The following is a 23,820-nucleotide window of genomic DNA, read 5'->3' as shown; positions in this document are numbered from 1 at the left end:
CCAAGATACTCCCTAAAAGACATGGCACACGTAGAGGTATTCATTACAATATCAGAAATTAATTCTATATACATAAAACAGCATTAAAAATACATGTTTGGAGGGACATTGCTGGTGCGTTTGTTGTATCTGTAACTCATTGAAACCAGGACGACAGCAAGAGGGCACTGGGTGAACTGCTGATTCCAGGTTGCAACTGAGCAGCATAATAGATGGGAGCAAGACTGGGAGACAACGTTTCAAAATCACTACCTCGTGTAGAGTTTGGTAAACAAATTCTGCAGCTTTGTTCTATAATAGAGAAAGCTGGCCATCTTGATTGAGAGGGTTAAGAAACCAAACAAAGTTACATGGTTAGCATTCACGTATAGTATTCAATACTAATTAGCAGAACTCAGCCGTCATTCAATAATGAGAGAAACTGGGGTTGCATAATCTACAATGTATTAAACTACTCCTGAACTGGGCGAGGTCACCATTAAGGTCCTGCCGTTTCAACCTCCCCACGTCTCTTTAGAGACAGAGAGCAGCCTATGGTCCTCTACACCTATATGACCTTTTCCAAACAGGGCACTTGTCTACCCACAGGGTCCTATTACAGAAAGAGTTCCATATTCTGGTTAGTCCTATTCACAGGACAAAGGGAATGGAAGTAGTGAAAATAAATTTCTGCAATACAGTGAACCAGATGGGAGCATCACAGTCTTGCCTCAGCTCACTGCTACACAGCCCACCCCCAGGTGGGGGCAATGTATTTACAAAAATAAGATCTCTGCAGAGGACGGCAGTTTTCTTATAAAGATAAAAAAGCTATACAAAAGTCAAAAATGAGCGCAAATAGGACAACACAATCGTATTGTCCGGATCCCCCCGCCCACCAAATAAAATCAGATTCTGCACTGCGCTCCAGTCAGGATTCACTGACTGTACAGACCAGTTAGAGATTGCCGAAGCAGAAAATCATTGCCACCACTTGATTTTCCAATAATCTGCCTCCCTCATTTCCAGGGGCATGAAGCAGGTATTGAATAAGAACCACAAGGAGCTGAGGACAAGGTACAACATGGAAACTGGCGTGAGGGAAGATTTTGATGAGGCAGGGTGTTCTCAGGTCATGGTTAGGCTGTAGCAGATTTTCTTGCTCTCCTTTCCTCCAATCCCTCTGTAAAAAGAAACTCAGACCCACTTAACAGAAACAAAACATTAGAATGTTTCACAGCCCAAGTTGCTCCTTTAACGCTTCCTCCTATTCAATATATATTTCGCCAGTGCAGTGTACCTCAATGGCTTTACTCATGAACTGTAGTCAGCAATGGTGATGACACAGAGCCACAACAGGAAACAACTATCTCAGCACAGATCCTATTAGTAGAAGCATCTATCCACACACCACCCCTCCTCTACTTGCTGTTCGCCTGTAGTAAAATAAGCCCCTCTCCTCTATACAAATCAATCCAGATTTCAGTTGCTGATGTGCTCCCCTAGTGGGACAGGAATGTTAAATTTTGACTCTACGAAAGATAATACTCCAGAAATTGCATTGCTGATGCAGTTTTGTTGCAGTAAGAATCAGCAAACAAACTTACAATCAGAGGTTTCAAAATCAGTCAGGCACTTAGTGAAAAACAGACACTTTTCTGGGGAGGATTGTCTCTGGTTCAGACTGGTTTTAGCTCCCTTAAACATGGAAACATTTTTGAAAAATATTGAGTTTTCCTACGATCAGTGTTTATAGTGAGAAACATCCATAACACTTGGTTGTTGACTGGACATGGTGAAACCAGCACGTAATGGGGCTTGTGAAACCAGAGCACAGTTCCTAAAGGAGGAACTGATGGAGTACGCAGTGAAGGAGTATTTTGTTGTTTAAGGCATTCACTCACTCACCCAGCGTTTTGTTAGAATATGTCAGCAAAAGTCAAATGTTTCTGACAGGATGAAAAGCTGCTGGGCAGGACTTCCTCCTGTGAGATTCCCTCATACAGACAAATCATTCCATCACCTCACCGGCTGTATCGGAGACTCTAACCTTGTCACAGGTGAGCAGGCTTCAGGAAACCAGGGAACAAGGGAGTCACTCGCAGAGGATGAAAAACATGGCTTTTACTCCATCTTATAACCTTACCCTTCCATTGACTCAGCAGGTAATTGACAAATTATTTGGGGATGATGTTTGACTCCTGGAGGCTTATTCAACCCGAGGGCTACATGTACTCAGCAAAATGGAGAAATCCTACACTGGGCTCATTCACTACACAGAGCACATTCCTAAACACAGCTATCACAACTCCAACCTGTGACCAGGAATGTTCCTTGCTGGGTGGAGGAAATGTGAGGTGCAGAAAAGAAACCTACCAGCAACAAACAAACAAAGATGAAAAAAAAATAAGTGTCCTCCATGGGGTACCATCCAGCTGACGTTCAATGTTAATACTCTCAGACATTTCAAAAGAAGTTAGAGGAGAAAAGAACACCCTATTATGTGCTTCAATCCCCCGATCCTGGATGAGGAGAGAGATGGTGAATGAATTATTTTCACCAGGCTCAATTAAAACGTGACATTTTCTCATTCAATCCCACTGCCCCCTCCCACCCCCCCGTTTGTTGGGGATCATGTAGACAAAATCCAACCACCTTTCCCTCTTTTACAACGGATGGTTACACTAGCACGTCTTATGGGTCACACATTGTACATCCCACATCACCGGGATTTTGCCGACTGAAAACTATTTCCACCTTTACCCTCATTCCCCAAACCTCTGACCAGCCAGTCACCAGCTTCAGTCCTCTGGGCCCAATTTGCAATATTCAGTGACTGCATTACCATTTCCCCCACTGCTCGGTGGTTGCAAAAAGAATAATTTGCACAGGATGGTGGCCTGTGTGTTCCTCAAACAATTTAAGGCATTTAAACCCTTTGAAACAAAAGAAAATCCTCTCCAAGAAATTTCCACCGATTATGAAAGTAGTTGAGTGTCCTTGCTCACGTTCCAGACTGTGTAGTTTTTGCAGGTTTCCTGTGATCACTGTGATCCCTCATAGTTCAGGATGTAATAATCGTGGACATACATCAGCACTGCAATTGGCTGACCGATGATCAGGGACAACCACACTGCTGCGTTTCCATAATTCCCACTCAGAAACTTCCCAACTAACCAAGCCAGTGGAACCTGGAAATTAAAGAGACAAGTGATTCAATTTCTTTTCCACCCCTGTACATCACAGTCTGTCTTCTCTCTTCCTCATCCTCCCGCAATGTGCGTTGAGTCGCAGAAACCCACTGCACTGAAAAGGCCCTTCAGTCCATCAAACCCGTGCTAGCCAAAAACATGTCGAGGGGGATTAGTGTCAGAAAAACTGCACACTTCTCAGCCCACACTCCCTCCTCAAAGCTGGAGGAGCTAGGAGTTCAGATCTTACATTCACCAGGTAGACAAAATTGCCTCTCCACACACACACACACACACTCTTCCTGTCTCTGTCACTCACCCACACCTATAAGTCTATGGGGTGAATTTGCATTTGCAGATTTGTAACTGCAGATACATTCTATTTTGTTCAAAAAGCACACAATCCGTAGGCAGTCAACGTGACATTTTATGAATACTTACTTTGGAAATAAAACTAGTCTGACTCTAGGATAGGACAGAGACAGAGTCTTACCTCACACCTTTAATGCAGTGTCTGAGCTATCACATTTTGTTTAAATATACTGAAAGCCTGAATTTACCTCAGGGTAGTAACTTGAAAGAAATTCTGGGGTTTACATATTAATCAATCAAACCTGCATGGATTATTACATCCATTCTAAATGATTAAAGACTTAACAGCAATCTAGGTTTGTTCAATACATCGCATCAGTTGTATGATACTTTGACCTTTTACTATAAATTCTGTGTCCTATGTATCCTGCCCCAGCGGCTACCTGATGAAGGGAGTGTGCTCCTAAAGCTTGTACTTGCAAATAAACCTGTTGGACTATAACCTGGTGTCATGTGATTTTCAATTCTGTCATCATGGATAAAGTTGAACATCCTGAACAATCTGCGTTAAGCTAAAATCTGTGCTTGAGACGGGTCTGGAGGGAAGGGCACTCTGAGTCTACTGTTGAAATGATCATAGATCAGCTGTGATTACCGCACATTAAAAACATGTGAGACGCAGTAGCTTTTGCAACCCATGAGGATGGTACTGGGAGGGGAAAGGGAGAAGAATCGATAAGTTAGCACCCCTCTGTCCTGTTTGATTGTCACATTCAGGCTTTTGGGTTCATCCCTGCTTAAGGAAATCACATATCGCGTGTCGACCAACCCAAGAGGGTAAATGCTTTAATTATTCGACGAACATTACAGTTCCTTCTGGTAGAACGTGACAGTTGCATACCTCAGCAAACTCGCACTATAGAAAAATCAGACTGCTGGACACCGCTGTGGAAAAATCACACTGTAAAAGACCTCTACAGAAAATCCCTATACCCAATCAGTAGACAGTTTGCCTTATCCAAAGTGTCCACAATTCGCCAATTGCATTATAGCCAATTCACCTTGACGAGATGCGCATTGTACCAGAATGACCTGTACTGAATCATGCTGACCTGTTCCCATACAACTCTCTCCATCATGCTCAGCACCACAGGATGGACAAGTGGATGTCAGCCTCTGCTTTTGCAGAATCCATCTCCCCGAATCAGAGAGTTTTGTTCATGTGGAAGTACTCACCTGAGCCATCATCCCCATGAATGCCCACAGACGGAACATCTTCAGAGGAACACTGACCAGATACTGGAGAAACAAGACAATTTTTTAGGATTTGAATTACAGATTCATACAACGCCATTTCAGCATTAAAACAAAGAACTGCAGATGCTGGGAATCTGAAAAATAGCAATTGTTGGAGAACCTCAGGAGGTCAGGCAGCATCCTTCTGAAGAAAGGTCACTGGACTCAAAATGGTAACTCTGCTTTCTCTCCACAGATGCTGACAGACCTGCTGAGTTTCTCCAACAATTTCGGTTTCTGTTACAGTTTCTGATAATTTATTGACATTGTGTGTCAAGACGATGGTGACCTTCTCAGCCAGGTGGGTTCAAGCTCCATTCTAGAAGTTGGGTTAAATAAACTAGACGGGCCTACCAATGAGTGTGACGCGCTATTGCTGCTGGCGCATTCTCTTGGATAAGATGGGAAACCAGAGTTTGGGGGGGGGTCTGATCTCTAAAATCGATGCAAAATCGCTCAATGCTATTCTGAAAAGCAGGAGTTTTCTCTCAGTGCCCTGAATATATTTCATTGAATCTCTACAGCGTGGAAATTAGTCATTCAGCCCACCGAGTTCACACAGACACAGCAAAGAGTATCCCACCCAGACCCAACCCCCCCACCCCATCCTGCATTTCCCACGGCTACACATCCCTGGACAATTTAGCATGGCCAATCCACCTAACCTACACATCTCCACACTGCAGGAGGAAACCCACGCAGACACGGGGAGAATGAGAAAACTCCACAGAGTCACCAGAGGGTGGAATCAAACCACCTGGCACTGAGAGGCAGCATGTCTTCATCGACGAGCATCTCAAATAGACGACACAAACACAAATCAGGAAAAATACAGAACATGTTAACACTGATCGCCACCCGGCATCTGTGGCCCCAGCTGCTGAGTATTTTCAGCCATTTTGGTTTTTCCACAAATTGACCAATGCACTATTCACCTGTTTGTTGGAACTTGCTCTGAGCAAACTGGCTGCCATGTTTTCCCACAGCGCATCTGAACACATTTCAAGAAACACTTCATTGGCTGTGAAGTAATTTTGGATATGCCAGAGGGTGTAGAATTGCAGATTTTTCTTTGCTCCACCAAAGGACTTCAGCTGGAAACGTTTTGCAGCTGCTGACTAAGATGATGCCTGATGCTATCTTGGTTGAGATGTTCAGCATTTGGAGGTGATACGCTCACCGTGATAATCTCCAGAGTGTGCAGTCCTTTTCCTTGGCAAATGCGTTTGGGGGAATGTATCAGTAAATACGCCTGATCAAGGCGGTGGCTGACCAGCACCACCTTATGGCCAGTTAGGGATCAGCAACAAACGTTGGCCAAGCCAAGTGTTACTTGCATCCTATGATGCAGCATGCTTGCATTGATAGGAGACCATGGTGGAAACAATTATTATTGTTGACAAAGGATGGCAGGAACTGCAAAAACAGCAACAAAACTCCAATGCAACAGATGGGGAGGGCAGGAACCAGGGGAATTGTGGGGGGCAACAGGGAACTATCCTCACCAGCGAAGGAGCTTTCGAGGGAAGTGATAGCACGGGCTGGGAGAGGTAACATTTAAACACTCAGCAGCAAAACCAAAACCTCCCCAAAAACAAACATCCAGACCTCGTGAAAGAAAGCAGATGCCAGGAAGACTGCGGTCTGTGCAATCCTCTTGTTCACCCCTATCTTCAGCATGGGCTTGTAGAAGTGCCTGCAAATAAAACACACTGATTTACTGCAGATTCTCCCACCATCCACCCAACCAACCAACCAACTATTAAAGTGCCGCCTCCACTCCCATGACCTCTCGGTTCATCACACCCAAATCGGCCTGTTCAGATCTCTCCTTTAACTTGTGAACTGTGCTGACCCCATGGCCCTGTACCTGTGGGAAGGACAAGGGCAGCAGATACACACAGGCATTGCAGTTACAAAGTTCACTGCCGAAAGAGACATCATCCTGAGATGGTAATAGTTTTAATTGCGGGGTAATAGATATAGGATAGATGACAGAGGTAGGTTCATTAATCAGAGTAGTAGGGGCATGGAACACACTGCCTGCAACAGTAAGAGACTTGAGGAGAAAGTGAGGACTGCAGATGCTGGAGATCAGAGCTGAAAATGTGTTGCTGGAAAAGCGCAGCAGGTCAGGCAGCATCCAGGGAACAGGAGAATCGACATTTCGGGCATGATTCCTGAAGAAGAGCTTATGCCCGAAACGTCGATTCTCCTGCTCCTTGGATGCTGCCTGACCTGCTGTGCTTTTCCAGCAACACATTTTCAACAGTAAGAGACTCACCAACTTTAAGGGCATTTAAATGGTCATTGGATAAACATATGGATGATAATGGAATAGTGTAGGTTAGATTGGTTTCACAGGTTAGCACAACATCGAGGGCCGAAGGGCCTGTACTCTGCTGTATTGTTCTATGTTGCATATATCACTGCTGTTCCTTAGGTGTTGCTGGGTCAAAATCTTGGAAGTGCTTCTCTAACAGCTCTGTGAATGTCCATCTACCCCAGGGAATGCAGTGGTCTAAAATGAGTGTTCACCATCACCACCGCCTTGAGGGCAATTAGGAACAGACACTACACGCTGGTCTACACAGGGTCAGCCACATGCCACACATTAAACCAAAGTCCCAGGCACTTCTAGCCCCCACCCTTGCTGACCCTTAGAACCGGCCACCAATTGCCTCCAAATTAAACAGCTGTCTGTGTCTTCAAATTTGTTAGTGGCCTTATTCCAAAACACCTCAAATCTAACAAGAACATCTCAAGGTATCCAGGCATAAAGATGGGGGCCTCCGCTGTGTTCTTTAACTGCAGAGGAAAACATTAGAACATCGCTGCTATGTAATTTTAAGAATATCTGTAGATATGTACACAGCTTGTTTTCCACTATATTAACAAGCAATCATTACCTCGTGAAGGTACAGAGAACATTGATGTAGAACTCAACAGATAATAGACAATATAACAATGTAAATTAATGCAACAGCATAAAAAAAAGATAAAGAACAATAAGCAGAAGCAGCTGCATTCCCGTAAGAGGAGAGACTAGACATTTTAAGGAGCAAAGGAGAAGTGCTATCCTGATACAAGACAGGATGAGGGGCACCTCCAGTTAGAATCAGCAGCCGAGCAAGGGCAGTGTGTACACTATAAACATTGCTGTTTTGTTTTGTGACTGCACTGAATATAGTCTCCAGCAGGAGGAGCTCTCTGACATCACAGAGGGTGCCCCTATACCATGTGGACTGCAGCAGCTCACCATCAGCTCCAGGGCAACTACGGGATGGGGACTAACCGCTGACCTCATCAGTGCTGTTTACATGTGGTGAATGAATGAAAATGTTATCCCACTATCTTGACAATGAAAGGCTGTAAGTTGATGACTGGTTTGCTGTAATGTTGATATATATTACAGAACGGGGGATACAAAGTGGGTTTGAACATTCAGAATGGTTTCGGAGGACCAGCCTGAGGTTTGGGTGGGGTGGGGGTGTCATGGGTATTTATTATCCTGACTTTACAACTCCACACAATCACGGCAATATAACTCCCAATTACAGAAAATACTGCTCAGATATCCAGTCCTGCCTGTGCTGAATCATTGATTAATGAAAGGAAATCTAAACAAATCCCTTCCACCAAACTCTCCGTTCCCCATCTCCAACCTTGTATGTCACTTTTACCTTCAATCCCAAATGAAGGTAAAAGTGCTCTGCTTTCAGCCGAGTTAGGCCGACCTTTTTGTAAATCCCGTTAGAAAGCACTGAACCTCTCTGTCTCCTTTGAGTCTCACCATTGGGTATGGCCTTAAAGGAAGTTGCTAAATACAACACAGAAAGCAAAAGGAGGAAGCTTTAATAGCATTCCATAAAGTGTGGTGGAAAGGCATAAATACTGGAACAGAGCAGATGGCCAAGGGGCCGGTTTCTGAGCTGTAATCTCTATATAAATGTTTTGGCTCCTTACTCCTGGGTGCTCTTTTCCCTACGGCTCGGTCAATCATCACAGGACTTGCCCCATCACTACGTTAAAGGTGATGCTAGGTCAGAAATGAATGCCACACAAACCTTCACCTTTAACTCATTCCCGTGACTCCGGTGAAAGGCAGCCAGCAGAAGGGTGCCTTTCAGGGTGGGGTAAACTAGGCTCACCTGCTGCACCACTTGTGAACGGGAATATTCCAGTTCTTCCAGAAGTATGTCACTGTCTCGGAATTCCTAGGACACAAACACATTGTTACACACTCACTTCAACATTGACGGCACTGCCAGGACCTTCTGGGGGTGAGGGGCTAGGGTAGTGTCACCCAATCTACTGTCCAGCCCAGGGCAGGGGAAACTGTTGCTGGGGTGAAGTTACTCATGCCTCAGTCATTAACCGAGGTGCTCAGCAGTGAGCAACGGGACAGTTCCATTCCAGTATCGGGTCAACTCCCTGCTTAGGAGCCCAGCTGATGGTAACGCTGGGCAAGTCAGATCTGGCTTGGTGGACCAAACGTTTTATTTTCCTTTCTGTAGATCACAGATAAATTGTCAATATAAACAGTGAAAATACATATGAACAGAAGTGTATTCACAAGAGACTCTCAATGTACTTTCAAACCAATATTAAAATTTACTACACAAAAAAAACACAAGCTCTCAACTAATTGAAATAGTAACCATCTTTACAAATATCTGAAACAAACATTTGATCCTTTTCTCTGAAAAGCCACCTTATAGACCCTGAAAACTTTGTAAAGAATCATCCATTCCCACACTAAAGCCCTTTGTTCATCGGTCACTGGTGTAATGAATTTTGTTTTGGCAAAATTCTGCATTTACCCACCATTATTCTCTTGAATTCACATCCCCCATTACATATCCACAAGCCGCTAACTCAGCTCACTATTATGACTGAACGTGGGTGAAGGCAGAAACAGGCCCAACCAACAAACACCAAACTCCACTAATTCCGTTTACCTGCAGTAGGTTCACAGCCGATGTCGCCCTGGTGCTCATCCAGATGTTTCTTAAATGCTGAGAGTGTTTGCGCCTTAACAACCCTCTCAGGCAACACATTCCAGCTGAAAACGTTTTTCCTTCGATCTCCTCAAAACCACTCCCTCCTCACCTTAAACTAATATCCTCTGGTCTTAGACACATCTGCCACAAGATTCTCACAATCTATCCTGTCGATGCCTCTCCATGTTGCACCCCTCAATCGGATCCAGCCCCTCTGCCTCGCCTGCTCCAGGGAAAACAAGCCCAGTCTATCCAGTCTCAGCTCATTACTGAGACTTTCCATCCCAGGCAGCATCCTGGTGAATCTCCTCTGCACCCTCTCCAGTGCAATCACTTCCTTCTGATCGTGTGGGGATTGGAACTGCACACAGTATTCCATCAGTGGCCTTACCAATGCTCTATAAACTTGGAACAAGCCTTCCTTGCTCCTATACTCTACTCTACAATTGAGCCAGTGAAGGCAAGCATCCAGTACGCCTTCTTCACCCACCCTGTCTACCAATGCTAACAGCTTCAAAGATCTACGGACTTGCACACGAAGGTTTCTTTGTCCCTCAGTCCCCTGCAGAGTCCTACCATGCATTATCGATACCCTTCCTTTATCAGACCTCCCAAAATGCATCACCTCACACTTACTGGGATTAAACGCCATCTGCCATTACGGTCCAATTTACCAGCTGATCTATATCAGAATGTAGCCAGAGACCATCCTCCTCATTACCAAAACCAATTTGTGTCATCAGCAAACTTATTAATTATACTTTCTACATTCATATCCAAATCATTAACGTTTATAACAAACAGCGTCCCGATGGTACTCTGCTGGTCACATGATTCTAATTACAAAAACGACTCTCCACCATCATCCTTTGCCTTCTATTTGTAAGCCACCTTTGGATCCAGTTTGACAACTTGCCTTGAATCCTTTGGGCTCTTACCTTTCAGAGCAGCTTTCTACGTGGGACCTTGACAAAGGCCTTAATGAAGTCCATGTAAACCACATCAACCCTCAAAAATATTAGTCACTTTTCAAAAAACTCAATTAGTCAGACAGGATCACCCCCTAACAAATCCATGCTGACTATCCCTGATCAATTCCTGCCTTTCCAAGCATTGATTAATCCTGACTGCAGAGATTTGCACAATAATTTCCCTTCCCCTGCTGTCAGACTACCTGCTCTGTCATTACTGGCCTATCCCTACTGTCCTTCCTGTACAAAGGGAATCACATTAATTATCCTCCAGTTATCTGACACTGCACATGCGGTCAGTGAGGTGTTAAATATCTCCATCACGGCCACTGCTATCTATTCCCCCACCACCCATAGGAGCCTGGGATAAGTCACCTCAGGCCCTGGGGATTTATGCACCGTTATGTCCAATAAAATATCTAATACCACCTCCTCATTAATCCTAATGTGATCGAGAACCTCAACTATCCTACTGATGGCCCCAGCTACAATGTCTTTCTCCTCTGTGAGTAAGGCTCACCGACATTTACTGGTTCCATGCACAAGTTGCCCCTTTGGTCTCTAACAGGTCCCCGGTAATATACTTACAGAAAGGCCTGGGAATTACCTTGATCCTGTCTGTAAAAGGTATTTCCTGGCCCCTCTTTTTCTTCCTCGTTTTCTTTATAAGCACCCTCCTACACATTGTCCTTTTAAAGGATATCCCATTTTAGTGAGCTGTACCTGACTTCTTTTTATTTCACTCATGGGTGGCGACATCACTGGCCAGGCCCAGCATTTATAACCCATCCCTACTTGCCCAGAAGGCGTTTAAGAGTCAACCACATTGGTGTGGGCCTGGAGTCATGTGTAGGCCGGACCAGGTAAGGACTGCAATTTGGAACCTCTAGTTATTTTAGTTTCAACAGACCACAACACTGGATGGAAGTGACTGGGAGGAGAATCAAAAATTTAATAATTTAAGGAGATTTTTCTAGGACATTTAAGGATGAGCGATTAATGCTGGCCCAGCCAGTGTAGCCCACACACCCTGAATGAAGGAAAAGGATGCTTGTTTTTGAGGTCATTCACTTTGGAAGGAGCAACAGGAATACAGAGTACTGGGCCAATGGTTAGATTCTTGGTAGTGTGGATGAGCAGAGAGATCTCTATGTTCATGTACATAGATCCTTGAAAGTTGCCACCCAAGTTGATTGGGTTGTTACAAAGGTACACCGTTAGCTTTTATTGGTAGAGGGATTGAGTTTCAGAACCATGAGGTCATGCTGCAGCTGTACAAAACGCTGGTGCGGCCGTAATTGGAGTACTGCGTGTAGTTTTGGTCACCACATTATAGGAAGGATGTGGAAGCTTTGGAAAGGGTTCAGGGGAGATTTACCAGAATATTGCCTGGTATGTAGGGGAGGTCTTATGAGGAAAGGCTGAGGGCCTTGAGGGTGCTTTCATTAGAGAGAAGATGGTTGAGAGGTGACTTAATAGAGACACAAGATAATCAGAGGGTTAGATAGGGTGGATAGGGAGAGCCTTTTTCCTCGGATGGTGATGGCTAGCACGAGGGGCATAGCATTAAATTGAGGAGTGATAGATATAGGACAGATGTCAGAGGTAGTTTCTTTACTCAGTAGTAGGGATGTGGAACACCCTGTTTGCAATAGTAGTAGACTTGCCAACTTTAAGGGCATTTAAATGATCATTGGATAGGCATATGGATGATAATGGAATAGTGTCGGTTAGATGGGCTTCAGGTTGGTTCCACATGTCGGCGCAACATCGAGGGCCGAAGGGCCCGTACTGCGCTGTAATGTTCTATGTTGATGCATCTACTTGGGACAGTCTGCCTTTCAAACTTGGAACCAAATATTCCCAACTGAAATGTCGAGGGAAGGATTGTCCAGGATGGATACAGAGTGCATTTCCTCATTACTCCAGAGGCCAGTTCTTACCACCAGTCCCTGTAGAACTCCCGATCTCCAAACTTCATTATTTCAGCCAAAACGTTCATAGATGAGTGAAAAAACCAGTAGAAAAAGATGAGCCAGATTAGGTGGTTGGGAACCTGAAAAAAGGCAAAGAACGTGGTTCAAGGTTTTTGCTACATTTTTATTCTCTTTAAGGATACAGGGAGACACCTGGGTGAAGGTATATAAAGCAACCACAAGTCAGTTAGCAACTCCCACAGGCGGCCAGCTATTATATTCCCAGTTATGGCTTGATACACCATAATCTTTTCAAGAATGGAACGTACAGAAGAATCAAGGTTAAGAAAAGGATCCAGGTTTGAATTGAAATGCAAAGAAATCTATTACCACAAACGTGAACAAAACAATAGGTATACTGAACATCGATTTCACTGCTCCTTGGACGCTGTGCTCTTCCAGCACCACTAATCCGGAATACTGAACATGGACAATAGTGATTCTAGGAACAGGAGAACAGAACAGGCCAGTCAGCTCCTCGGGTCTGTTCCATCACCCAATGGGAGACATCTCGGTTGGGTTGTGGCCTAACATCACATGCCTACTTTTGGCCCACACCCTTTAAAGCCTTTGCTTAGCAAATAAATTTTCAATTTAATTTAAAATTAACAACTGATACAGCATTCAACAGCAGGTTGTGGGAGAGTGTTCCAAACACCTCACACCTTTTGTGCGTAGACGTGCTGCCTACATCTCTCCTGAGCAGTCTGGCCGCAATTCTCAGACTATGCCTGCTCCCAAGTGGGGTTGCACCCAGGGCCTTGCATAACTGCAGCGTGGCTTCTGCACCCCTGTTCTCCCGCCCTCTAGATAGGGAAGGTCAACATTTCTTGATTACTTTCTGCACCTGAACTCCCAAGTCTCTGGGGACATCACTGTATTTAACACCATATTGTCTGGAATGTACCCTGATCTATTCGTTTCCAGTCCAAAATGGACAGCCTCACAGTTGCTTACACTGAACTTCAGCTTCCACAGTTGTGCCCATTCACTTAAATGACATACACATACAACTTGGACTTTTAACAGTCAGGACCAACATGGCAAACATGAATTAACAGACTAACTGTGGGCAGATCGCACGTTAAATAGCCAATAGCCAAGGCAGATCTCACCCAGATGACATGAAACTGTGGGTCACCAAATCCCATTAAAACTCATTATCCTTTTCAGATTCCTCACTTCTGAAGATCTAGGCTTAGAACACTCTAAAGGCACCTCCAATCCAAACTGCCTCAACCAACAATCAGGGCATGAGAAGTCAACCACCTCTCTCTCCCTCTCTCTCTCTCTCTCTGCTGCGTTTCCCAGGACTTGAGACTGCTCCCCGGCATCTAATTACTGAAACAAATCCGGCTTTTATCAAACAACTAGCTTCATCGAGCTGCGGCTGAATTTCTCCAAGCTCTGATGTTTCTCAGCTGCACCGAACAAATACAAAGTCTGGCCTTCCTTTACCCCATTCTGTTATGTAACATCCAATATTCCATTAGCTGCATTTAATTCTGTCTGTACATGTGCATGACATTTAAGTGGTCGGAACTGCTAAATGCCCACGGGACTACCACAGTTTTTAAACTTTTCAACATTTAGAAATAACCCATTTGTCCTCGTTAGGCGCAAAATAAATTACACCACAGGAAATGACATCACCAACCCAAAGAAACCCAAACATATAAACAGAAAGCAGGAATTATCAGCAGTGCTTCGCCTGAGGCCCACTGAAGATATTACCCCGAGGGTGCCGAAACGTCTGGAAACAAACCTTCCAGCTCAGCGAGCAAACCTACATCCAAAACCTCAACCTGAGCTACACATCTTCTCAAAATTCGCTAAATTAATTCCCATTTAGCAACACAAAGCTAGCGCACAGATGAAATAGGTTGCCAGGATGACTGGTGAAATGTTGATTTTTATTTTAAGGTGGTTTGAATACAATAATAGGGATGTTTTATTTCTGTACAAGGTTCTGGTGAGATCACATCTGGAGTACTGAGAGCTGTCACAAAAACAACCATTGACCATCACTTTCTGCCTCCTGCCACTAAGCCAATGTTGGATCCAATTTGCCAAATTGCTCTGAATCACGATGAGCTCTTTGGAGGGTGGGGGAAGGAGTGTGCAGCTCACTTCCTGAGACTGTGCAAGGCCAACACATTCATTGCATTTAAACATCTCTTCGAAATGCATTTGTAGTCTGTAACCTACAGGGCCACAGACTGAGAGCTGGAAGGCGGGACAAGATGAGGCAGCTCCATGCCGTAAGCAGAGTGGCCGAATGGCTTCCTGCCGTGTTCTGAAGCCAAACCATGGCCCAGGTCACTTTCTCCAAATAGTCTCAACACTGTCACACTGCAGAAGAATTGGGTCTGGACCATCAGGAAGTCCTGCTGCACTGACTGTAGGAATTGCCCAGAAACTGTCCATGGAAACAGGCCCTTTGGTTCAACCAATCTGTGCTGAACGTAAACCCAAAATAAACTACTCCCACCGGCCTGCCTCTGACCCATATCCCTCCAAACCTTTCCTATTCATGTATCTATCCAACTGTCTTTTAAATTGTATTCACATCCTCAGGAAGCTCTTTCCACATGCAAATCATGCTGTGTGAAGAATTCGTCTCATAGACCTTTATATTCCTCTCACCTTAAAAATGTGCCCCCTAGTCTTGAAACCCCCCATCTTATGGAAAAGACACTCACCATCAACTCTACCTATACCTCTCATGATTTTATAAAACCTCAGCCTCCTACACTCCAGTGAAAAATGTCCCAGCCTATCCAGGCTTTCTTTAGAACTCAAACCTTCCATACCCGGCAACATCCTGGTAAATCTATTCTGAACCCTGTCCCGCTTGATAATATCCTTCCCTGAACTGGACACACTAGTCCAGAAGAGGCCGCACCAATGTCCTGTACAACCTCAACATGATTTCTCAACTTCTACACACCAAGGACTGAGCAATGAAGGCAAACGTGCTAAACCCCTTTTTAACCACCCTCTCAATGTGACACAAGCTTCAAAGAATTATGTACCTGCACCCCTAGGTCCCTCTGTTCTACAACACGACCCAAAGCCCTACTTTTAATTATATTAAACCCTACCCTGGTTTGTTGTACCAAAAGTAATACCTCACATTTATCCAGATTGAACTCCGTCTGCCATTTTTCAGCCCATTGACCCAATTGATCAAGATCCCTTTGTAATCTTAGATAACCTCCTTCATTGTCCACTTGCGTCCTCCGAAGAGTAACCCACCCAGACCCATTCCCCTACCTTATTATCCTTTGTTTACTCCTGACTAATGCACCTAGCGGCACTCCGAAAGCTAGTGCTTCCAATTAAACCTGTTGGACTATAACCTGGTGTTGTGTGATTTTTAACTTTGTACACCCCAGTCCAGCACTGGCATCTCTAAATCACCACTACGGGCGATTTAGCATGGCCAATTCACCTAACCTGCACATCTTTGGACTGTGGGAGGAGACCCACGCAGACACTGGGAGAATGTGCAAACACGACACAAACAGTCACCCGAGGCTGGAATCGAACCCGGGTCCCTGTCACTGTTAGGCAGCAGTGCTAACCATTGAGCCACCATGCTGTGCCTGCAGACAGTCTGCTCCAAATCAACTTTTGAAAGTCCCTGTCTCATACCATTAAAACTTGCCTTACATCAATTAAGAACTTTACCTTTTACAAAAGGCTGATTCCTTTTCCATAACCATTTTGAAACTAATAGAAAGAACTATGATCACTAGACCAAAAATGTTCCCCCACGTTTACTTCCGTTACTTGCCCTGCCTTATTGCCCTAAATTTGGCCTTGTTTTGCTCCTTCTCTAATAGGAGCATCCACATTTGAGAAAGAAAATTTTCTTGAACACATTTGACAAGTTCTTCACCGTCCGAACCTTTAGCACAATGGCAACCCCAGGCAATGTTCGGAAAATTAAAATCCCCCATTATAACAACCTTACTTTGCTTACATATATCTGAGATTAGCTTGGATTCGCTACAGTGTGGAAACAGGCCCTTCGGCCCAACAAGTCCACACCGACCCTCCAAAGAGTAACCTACCCAGACCCATTTCCCTCTGACTAAAGCACCTAACACTACGGGCAATTTAGCATGGCCAATTCACCTGACCTGCACATCTTTGGACTGTGGGAGGAAACCCACGCAGACACAGAGAGAATGAGCAAACTCCATACAGTCGCCCGAGGCTGGAATCGAACCTGAGTTCCTGGTGCTGAGAGGCGGCAGTGCAAACCACTGAGCCACCGTGCCACCCCAGATCTCCCTACATATTTGTTTCTTAATTTCATTATTGGGAGGCCTTTGATACAATCCCAAAGCGGTCTTTCCTTTCTTATTTGTAATTTCATTACTTATTTTAACTAGACGATCTTTCAGAAATATCACCTGTAGTTACAGCAATAATGGATTCCTTAAATCAAGTGTCACCCCTCCCTCCCTCCCTCCCTTACCTACTTTTCTATCCTTCCTATAGCATCGAAAACATAAAAACATCTGGAACCTTCCAAGAAGGTTCACACTCTGATTTAGAGTCAGACACTTTGGTGGACACTTTTAGAATGGAGATAAGGAAAAACATCTTCAGCCAGAGAGTGGGGCATCTCTGGAATTCATTGCTACGGAAAGCTGTGGAGGCCGGGTCGTTGAGTATATTTAAGACAGAGATAGATAGGTTCTTGAGGATCAAGGGTTATGGGGAGAAAGTTGGAGAATGGGGTTGAGAAACTTATCAGCCATGATTGAATGGTGGACCATACTCGATGGGCTGAATGGCCTAATGTCTGCTCTTGTCTCTTATGGGTTATGACTTATTTACCTGAACAGCTAGTCCGGGATTGAAAGGGAGCTCCAACGCCTGGCTGAATACAAAACTAACCCTCCAATCAGTTACACAGGCCGCCCAGCCCTGACTGCTGCAGACAGCCCTTTCCCCTGGACCTGCTCCCCCACCTCTCCTCTCCCACACAGACACGGGGAGAACGTGCAACTCCACACAGACAGTCACCAGAGGCTGGGATCGAACCTGCGCCCCTGACGCTGAGAGGCTGCAGTGCTAACAAAGGGCATCCACAACCTCTCTAACATTCCCTAAAATCTGTGCAAAGATCAGGAGCATTTTCCTGCAGGCTCAGGCCACACGATTATATAGATTCAGTGACAACTAACCCTTCTGTTGTTCACTTCCAGGCCTGCTTTACCTTTGCCTGTTCCCCATATCTTGGAGGTGTGTGTGACTGGCAAACTAGGAAGATTATCACTTGAATATTAGAGAACTAAATGATACAATATTTTGCAGTTGTAAGTCTTGAACATTAATCTCGCAGAACGATTTCACACAGTTCTCTCTCCTTGATTTCCTGACTTGGGCTACATTCACATCACGCAAGTGGCATTAGTTAGGCCACTACTGGAACTCTCTGGTCTACCTGCTGTAGGGAGGATGGTGAGAAACTTGAAATAAGGATGTTGCCAGGGTTGAGTTATAGGGATAGGCTGAGGCTATTTTTCCAGGAGATTCGGAGGCTCAGGGGTGACTTTATAGAGATTTATAAAATCGTGAAGGGCATGGATAGGGTAAATAGACGAGGTCTTGTCCCTGTTGTGGGAAAGTCCAAAACTAGAGGGCACAGGTTTAGGGTGAGAGGGGCAAGACATAAAAGGGACCAAAGGGGCAACTTTTTCACGCAGAGGGTGGAGCGCATATGGTATGAGCTGCCAGTGGAGGCTAGTACAATTACAACATTTAAAAGGCATCTGGATGAGCATATGAGTAGGAAGGATTTAGAGGAATATGGGCCGAATGCTGGCAAACGGGACTGGATTTATTTGGGATATTTGGTTGGCATGGACAAGTTGGGCCGAAGGGTCTGCTATGTATCTCCACGGCTGTATGACTTAACACCGAAAGGCGTCGCATTTGCTAGTTAAAATTTACCAGCTTTGTTAAATTCTCCAAACTGTAATACAGCACAGGCTCAAAAGAGACTTCCAATATAAACGCAAGTCTGAAGGAGGGGTTTCCAAGATGTCACACTGTCCAATGCTTCTGTTAAACAATTCTGAACATTGGGAATGTTGAAGATAGGTGAACAGTGCTAACCATAAACATAGAGATAGTAAGGACTGCAGGTGCTGGAAGTCGATAAAACGTGGAGCTGGAAAAGCACAGCAGGTCAGAGCGCATCAGGGGATCATAAACTTATTTCCAAACAATGAAAATTACTTACTGCAAGCTTCAGTAAGCGCTCTATCATCCTGGAATAGTCCATATCCTGAAAAGAATAATCAGCAGAACATGTCATACACACAAACTGGAGGAATTACACTTGGACATCAACCATGAAATATCACGTCCATCTGTTTTCAAAGGTGATTATTGCATAACCATCCAGAACTTGCTAAACAGAGGTCTGCATTGAGGAGCCATGATATAAATCCAAAAAGGACTAAGCAAAAATTAGAAAAAGGTCACAACTTTTAATTAAATCCAATTTCATGACAAACTCGAGAAGCTTCAGAAGACAAAAGATGAAGAAATTCTCTCGATGTAAAATCTGAATCCTCACTCATTTCGGGGCATTAGGAGGACAAAATAAAAAAGATTAATACTGTTCCTGTTCTCAGCGAGTTGGACGGGAACTGTAGAGAGCGCGCTTTATTCTGTCTCTGTCGTAGTGCTGTCCCTGTTCTGTAAGCAATATTGCATACTACAACAGCTTTATTTGTCTAGGAGATTTGATACTGAGGGAAGGCATCGACTTAGTGATATAATGTCAGTGGACTGATAACCCAGGGCCCAAGCCAATGCTGTTGGAACATGGAGTCACATCCCACCATGGAAGCTGGCGACATTTAAATTCAAATAATAAATCTGAAATTGAAACCCAGTCTCAGTAACGATATGAAGAAACTATCATTGATTGTTGTATAATTCACAAACATTCTTTGAGGAGGAGGAGATTGATCATCCTTTCCTAGTCTGGGTAACACATGGCTCCAGATCCCCAGCAAGGCACTTAGTTCAAGGGCCACTGGGTTGGGTAAGTCACGCGTTGCCAGAGATGCCCATTTCCCATGAAAGAATAAATACTTGTTGGAAAACATGTTTTCTTTTGAGTGCAACAATATACAAAATAACAATAACTTGCATTGTCACATCGTAGTAACAGACTTCGGTTCAACTTGTCCATGCTGACCTGATATGCAAAATAAGTCTAGTCCTCATTTACCTGTGTTTGGCTCATATCCCTCTAACCCCTTCCTTTTCACGTATCCATCCAGATGCCTTTTCAATGTCGTATTTGTACCAGCTTCCTCTGGCAGCTCATTCTATACGTGCACCACCCTCTGTGTGAAAATGTTGTCTCTCAGTTCCCTTTTAAATCTTTCCCCTCTCACTTTAAACCTCTGCTCTCTAGTTTTGGGCACCCCCACCCTGGGGAAAAAGACCTTGGCTATTCACCCTGTCCAAGCCCGTCAGGATTTTATGCATGGTATCCCAAGCAGTATTAAAAAGCAAAATTTGACATCAAGTTACTTCAGGTGATACAAGGTGGATAAACCTTGGTCAAAAAACATTGTTTCAGATGCTCCTCAGAACCTGAGTGCAAGATCTAGAAAGCTTTGGAGAGAGGGAGCTCCAGAACTTACAGACTGGAGCAGCTGAAACTATGGCAATCAACAATTTTGCCAGCAGCTCCTCCGCACAGATATTTGATCAGTGTATTCTGCATGCACAACCAATAACCATTGTAGATAAAAACAAGCGTCCAAACGTCTAACTTATAACAGTTACTTACTTTGAATGGTTTCATGGAATTCTGTATAGCAGGCACCAACCACTGGTAAAGCAAAAAGAAAAGCTTTGAGCCTCTCAACTGACAGAGCAGCTCCACAAAAAAAATATTCAACATTAAACACAGCACCTGGTTCAGGACTTAGCACCTCAGGGAATTACATTACTGATGTCCTACACAGAACTGGGTAACAATACATCAGGACTGCAACATAATCAAGGTTGACCTAATGGTTCCTGGACACCAGGGTAAAAACAATGACTGCAGATGCTGGAAACCAGATTCTGGATTAGTGGTGCTGGAAGAGCACAGCAATTCAGGCAGCATCCGAGCAGGAATATCGACGTTTCGGGCAAAAGCCCTTCATCAGGAATACAGGCAGAGAGCCTCTCTCCACCCTTCAGACACTCTGCCTGTATTCCTGATGAAGGGCTTTTGCCCGAAACGTCAATTTTCCTGCAGGCTCTCTGCCTGTATTCCTGATGAAGGGCTTTTGCCCGAAACGTCGATTTTCCTGCTCGGATGCTGCCTGAACTGCTGCGCTCTTCCAGCACCACTCTATTCCAACTTCTTGGACTACGCTAGACATTACAGAAGTTTGGGGGGAGAAGGGCAAAGAAGCAGTTAATGCAATTGGGTGGGAATAGGAAGGGGGAGGGCGGGGATAGGAAGTGGGCAGTGGGGGTGGGGGGCAAGGGAGCACAGGGATAGGAAGTGGGGAGGGTGGGAAACATGTGAACCTGTATCACAGCTGCTTGTGGTGGTAGCAATGCACTTTTCCACAGCTAGCTTTCACAATTCCTCTCCAGAGGATGACAGAAACAGCAGAACCAAAATTGCGGCCATTTATTCTGATCAAGCAGCTGTGAACAGGATATGTAGCTCTGCCCAGTTCCTGCACCTTCGGTAATTAATTGTTGGTGAAACTCTTTGGGACCCACTGAGAGATGATATTAAAATGCTCACTTGTTTTTCTGCAGTGCTCACAGTAAATATAAAATCAGAGCTGGGCTCAAATCCTAGGAAATTATTCAGAATACAGTTTGCCAAGTTATTTGTTGAGGACTGGTGCTACAGTCTAGTTAAGACCAACTTCAAGGCATTGCTCAATCCAAAGGCTGTGACTAAAAACTACATCATAGAGCAGCTGAAGCAGATTGCTTGATACTTAAGTGAGAGGAACTGAGGGAATTAAAAACAGGACCGTGGTTGGAGTCAGAGAAGACTTGTGATAGTTGCAAACAGCAGTCGGGCTGAATGGTCCACTGTGTGAAGATTCTATATTATTCCACCTAATTCAAAAACCCACGATTTTCTGAGAATCTGATTCACTGTTGGGGAAGTGTAGAGGTAGCTTTACTCCGCAGACAGCTTTGATTAGATTAGATTACTTACAGTGCGGAAATAGGCCCTTCAGCCCAACAAGTCCACACCAACCCGCCGAAGAGCAACCCACCCAGACCCATTCCCCTATATTTACCCCTTCACCTAACACTACGGGCAATTTAGCATGGCCAATTCACCTCACCTGCACATTTTTGGACTGTGGGAGGAAACTGGAGCACCCGGAGGAAACCCACGCAGACACGGGGAGAATGTGCAAACTCCACACAGACAGTTGCCTGAGTTGAACCCAGGTTTCTGGCGCTGTGAGGCAGCAGTGCTAACCACTGTGCCACCGTGCTGCCCTGTGGTGTCTAGGAATTCTTGACGCTGGATTCAAAAAATTTTAGCTTCCCCTCATGTGACAAACAAATATTGACGAGACCAAATAAACTCCCTCTACAACAGACTGTCAAAACATTGAAGAACAAATTGATAATGCAGCAAAACATTTTCCACATCACTGGATTATCGTAGTGGATACAGACAGTTCAGCTCCCTCTTCTAAATCAGCTCAGGATACAACTAATGACCAAGTCACCCCTTAAAGAACAGTAGGGGTACTCTAAATTCAGAGCTGACTCACCTGTTGAACTAACCCCACTTGCAACTGAATGAGGAAAAGCTGCAAAAGGAAAAAGAAATATTGTATCAGATATTTGCAAGGAATGGGAAAGCATCGAGTAATGAAGATGCTCCGTGTATGATATCAACACAGGAGTAGGCTGATCAGCTCCTCACACCTGTACCACGGCCTATTACATTATGGCTTCAAACCCCTTGACGTCCTTACCCAATACAAATTTCATTGATTCAGACTAAAGTTTCAATTGGCCCCCAGCTTTCAGAGCATTGAGAAGTTTCAGAATCCAATGATTGTGTGTGTGGAGAGATGTTTCCTGATTTCACTCCCAGTCTAGTTCTAATTTTAAGACTGCATTCTTTATCCTGGAACCCCTTCACAGATCAAGTTGTTTCCCTTCATCTATTATTTTCAATCTGTTGATCAACGATAACCCCAGAACCTCTAAATGTGGGAGAAAGTATCAGCAGTGACCCAGCAGGCAGCACTTTCACCTCAGTCACAAGGGTCGGAGTTCAGGAACAATAATAAAAAAAAAAATCAAGGTAATCTTCCCAGTGCTGAGCTGACACTGTTAGAAGTGACATCTTTCGCAGGAGACTTTGGACTAATGGCTGGATGTCTGCTAAAGACCTCATGACAATTTGGAAACGCAGGGGAGTTTCGCCAATATCGGTCTCTCAGTCAGCACCATAAAAGACATTAGCTGCTCATCACCACCTCATTACCATCTTGCTGTTTGAGACAGTTTGCTGGGCACAAATTAGTTAATGTAGTTCCTACACTACTCTCTAAATGTACTTCATTGGTTTTGAACTTTCTGTAGATGTGATCTATATGGACTTCAGTAAGGCATTCAACAAGGTTCCCCATGGGAGACTGGTTAGCAAGGTTAGATCTCATGGAATACAGGGAGAACCAGCCATTTGGATACAGAACTGGCTCAAAGGTTGGAGACAGAGGGTGGTGGTGGAGTGTTGTTTTTCAGACTGGAGGCCTGTGACCAGTGAAGTGTCACAAGGATTGGTGCTGGGTCCTCTACTTTTTGTCATTTATATAAATGATTTGGATGCGAGCATAAGAGGTACAGTTAGTAAGTTTGCAGATGACACCAAAATTGGAGGTGTAGTGGACAGTGAAGAAGGTTACCTCAGATTACAACAGGATCTGGACCAGATGGGCCAATGGGCTGAGAAGTGGCAGATTTAGTTTAATTCTGATAAATGTGAGGTGCTGCATTTTGGGAAAGCAAATCTTAGCAGGACTTCTACACTTAATGGTAAGGTCCTAGG

At 44.5% G+C, this 23,820-nt stretch overlaps 1 protein-coding gene across 1 annotated transcript in view; it reads right to left on the bottom strand.

Annotated features, from left to right (window-relative positions):
• Positions 1-386: 386 nt before the first annotated feature.
• The window catches only part of LOC122550344 (diacylglycerol O-acyltransferase 1-like), a 106,925-nt gene continuing 83,491 nt past the window's right edge, over positions 387-23,820 (bottom strand). Inside the window, exons 10-17 of the mRNA XM_043691072.1 lie at positions 22,532-22,570; positions 20,566-20,607; positions 18,994-19,038; positions 12,696-12,808; positions 8,930-8,995; positions 6,387-6,474; positions 4,719-4,781; positions 387-3,170 (exon numbers count right to left, since the gene is read on the bottom strand). Coding sequence (XP_043547007.1) covers positions 3,024-3,170; positions 4,719-4,781; positions 6,387-6,474; positions 8,930-8,995; positions 12,696-12,808; positions 18,994-19,038; positions 20,566-20,607; positions 22,532-22,570 — 603 coding nt within the window. The 3' untranslated portion in view covers positions 387-3,023. The remainder of the gene's footprint in view (positions 3,171-4,718; positions 4,782-6,386; positions 6,475-8,929; positions 8,996-12,695; positions 12,809-18,993; positions 19,039-20,565; positions 20,608-22,531; positions 22,571-23,820) is intronic.

Source organism: Chiloscyllium plagiosum, chromosome 5, assembly GCF_004010195.1.
Source record: "Chiloscyllium plagiosum isolate BGI_BamShark_2017 chromosome 5, ASM401019v2, whole genome shotgun sequence".
Classification (NCBI taxonomy): Eukaryota; Metazoa; Chordata; class Chondrichthyes; order Orectolobiformes; family Hemiscylliidae; genus Chiloscyllium; species Chiloscyllium plagiosum.
Note: the sequence above shows the minus strand (reverse complement) of the source record. Positions and strands in the feature narration are given on the sequence as shown.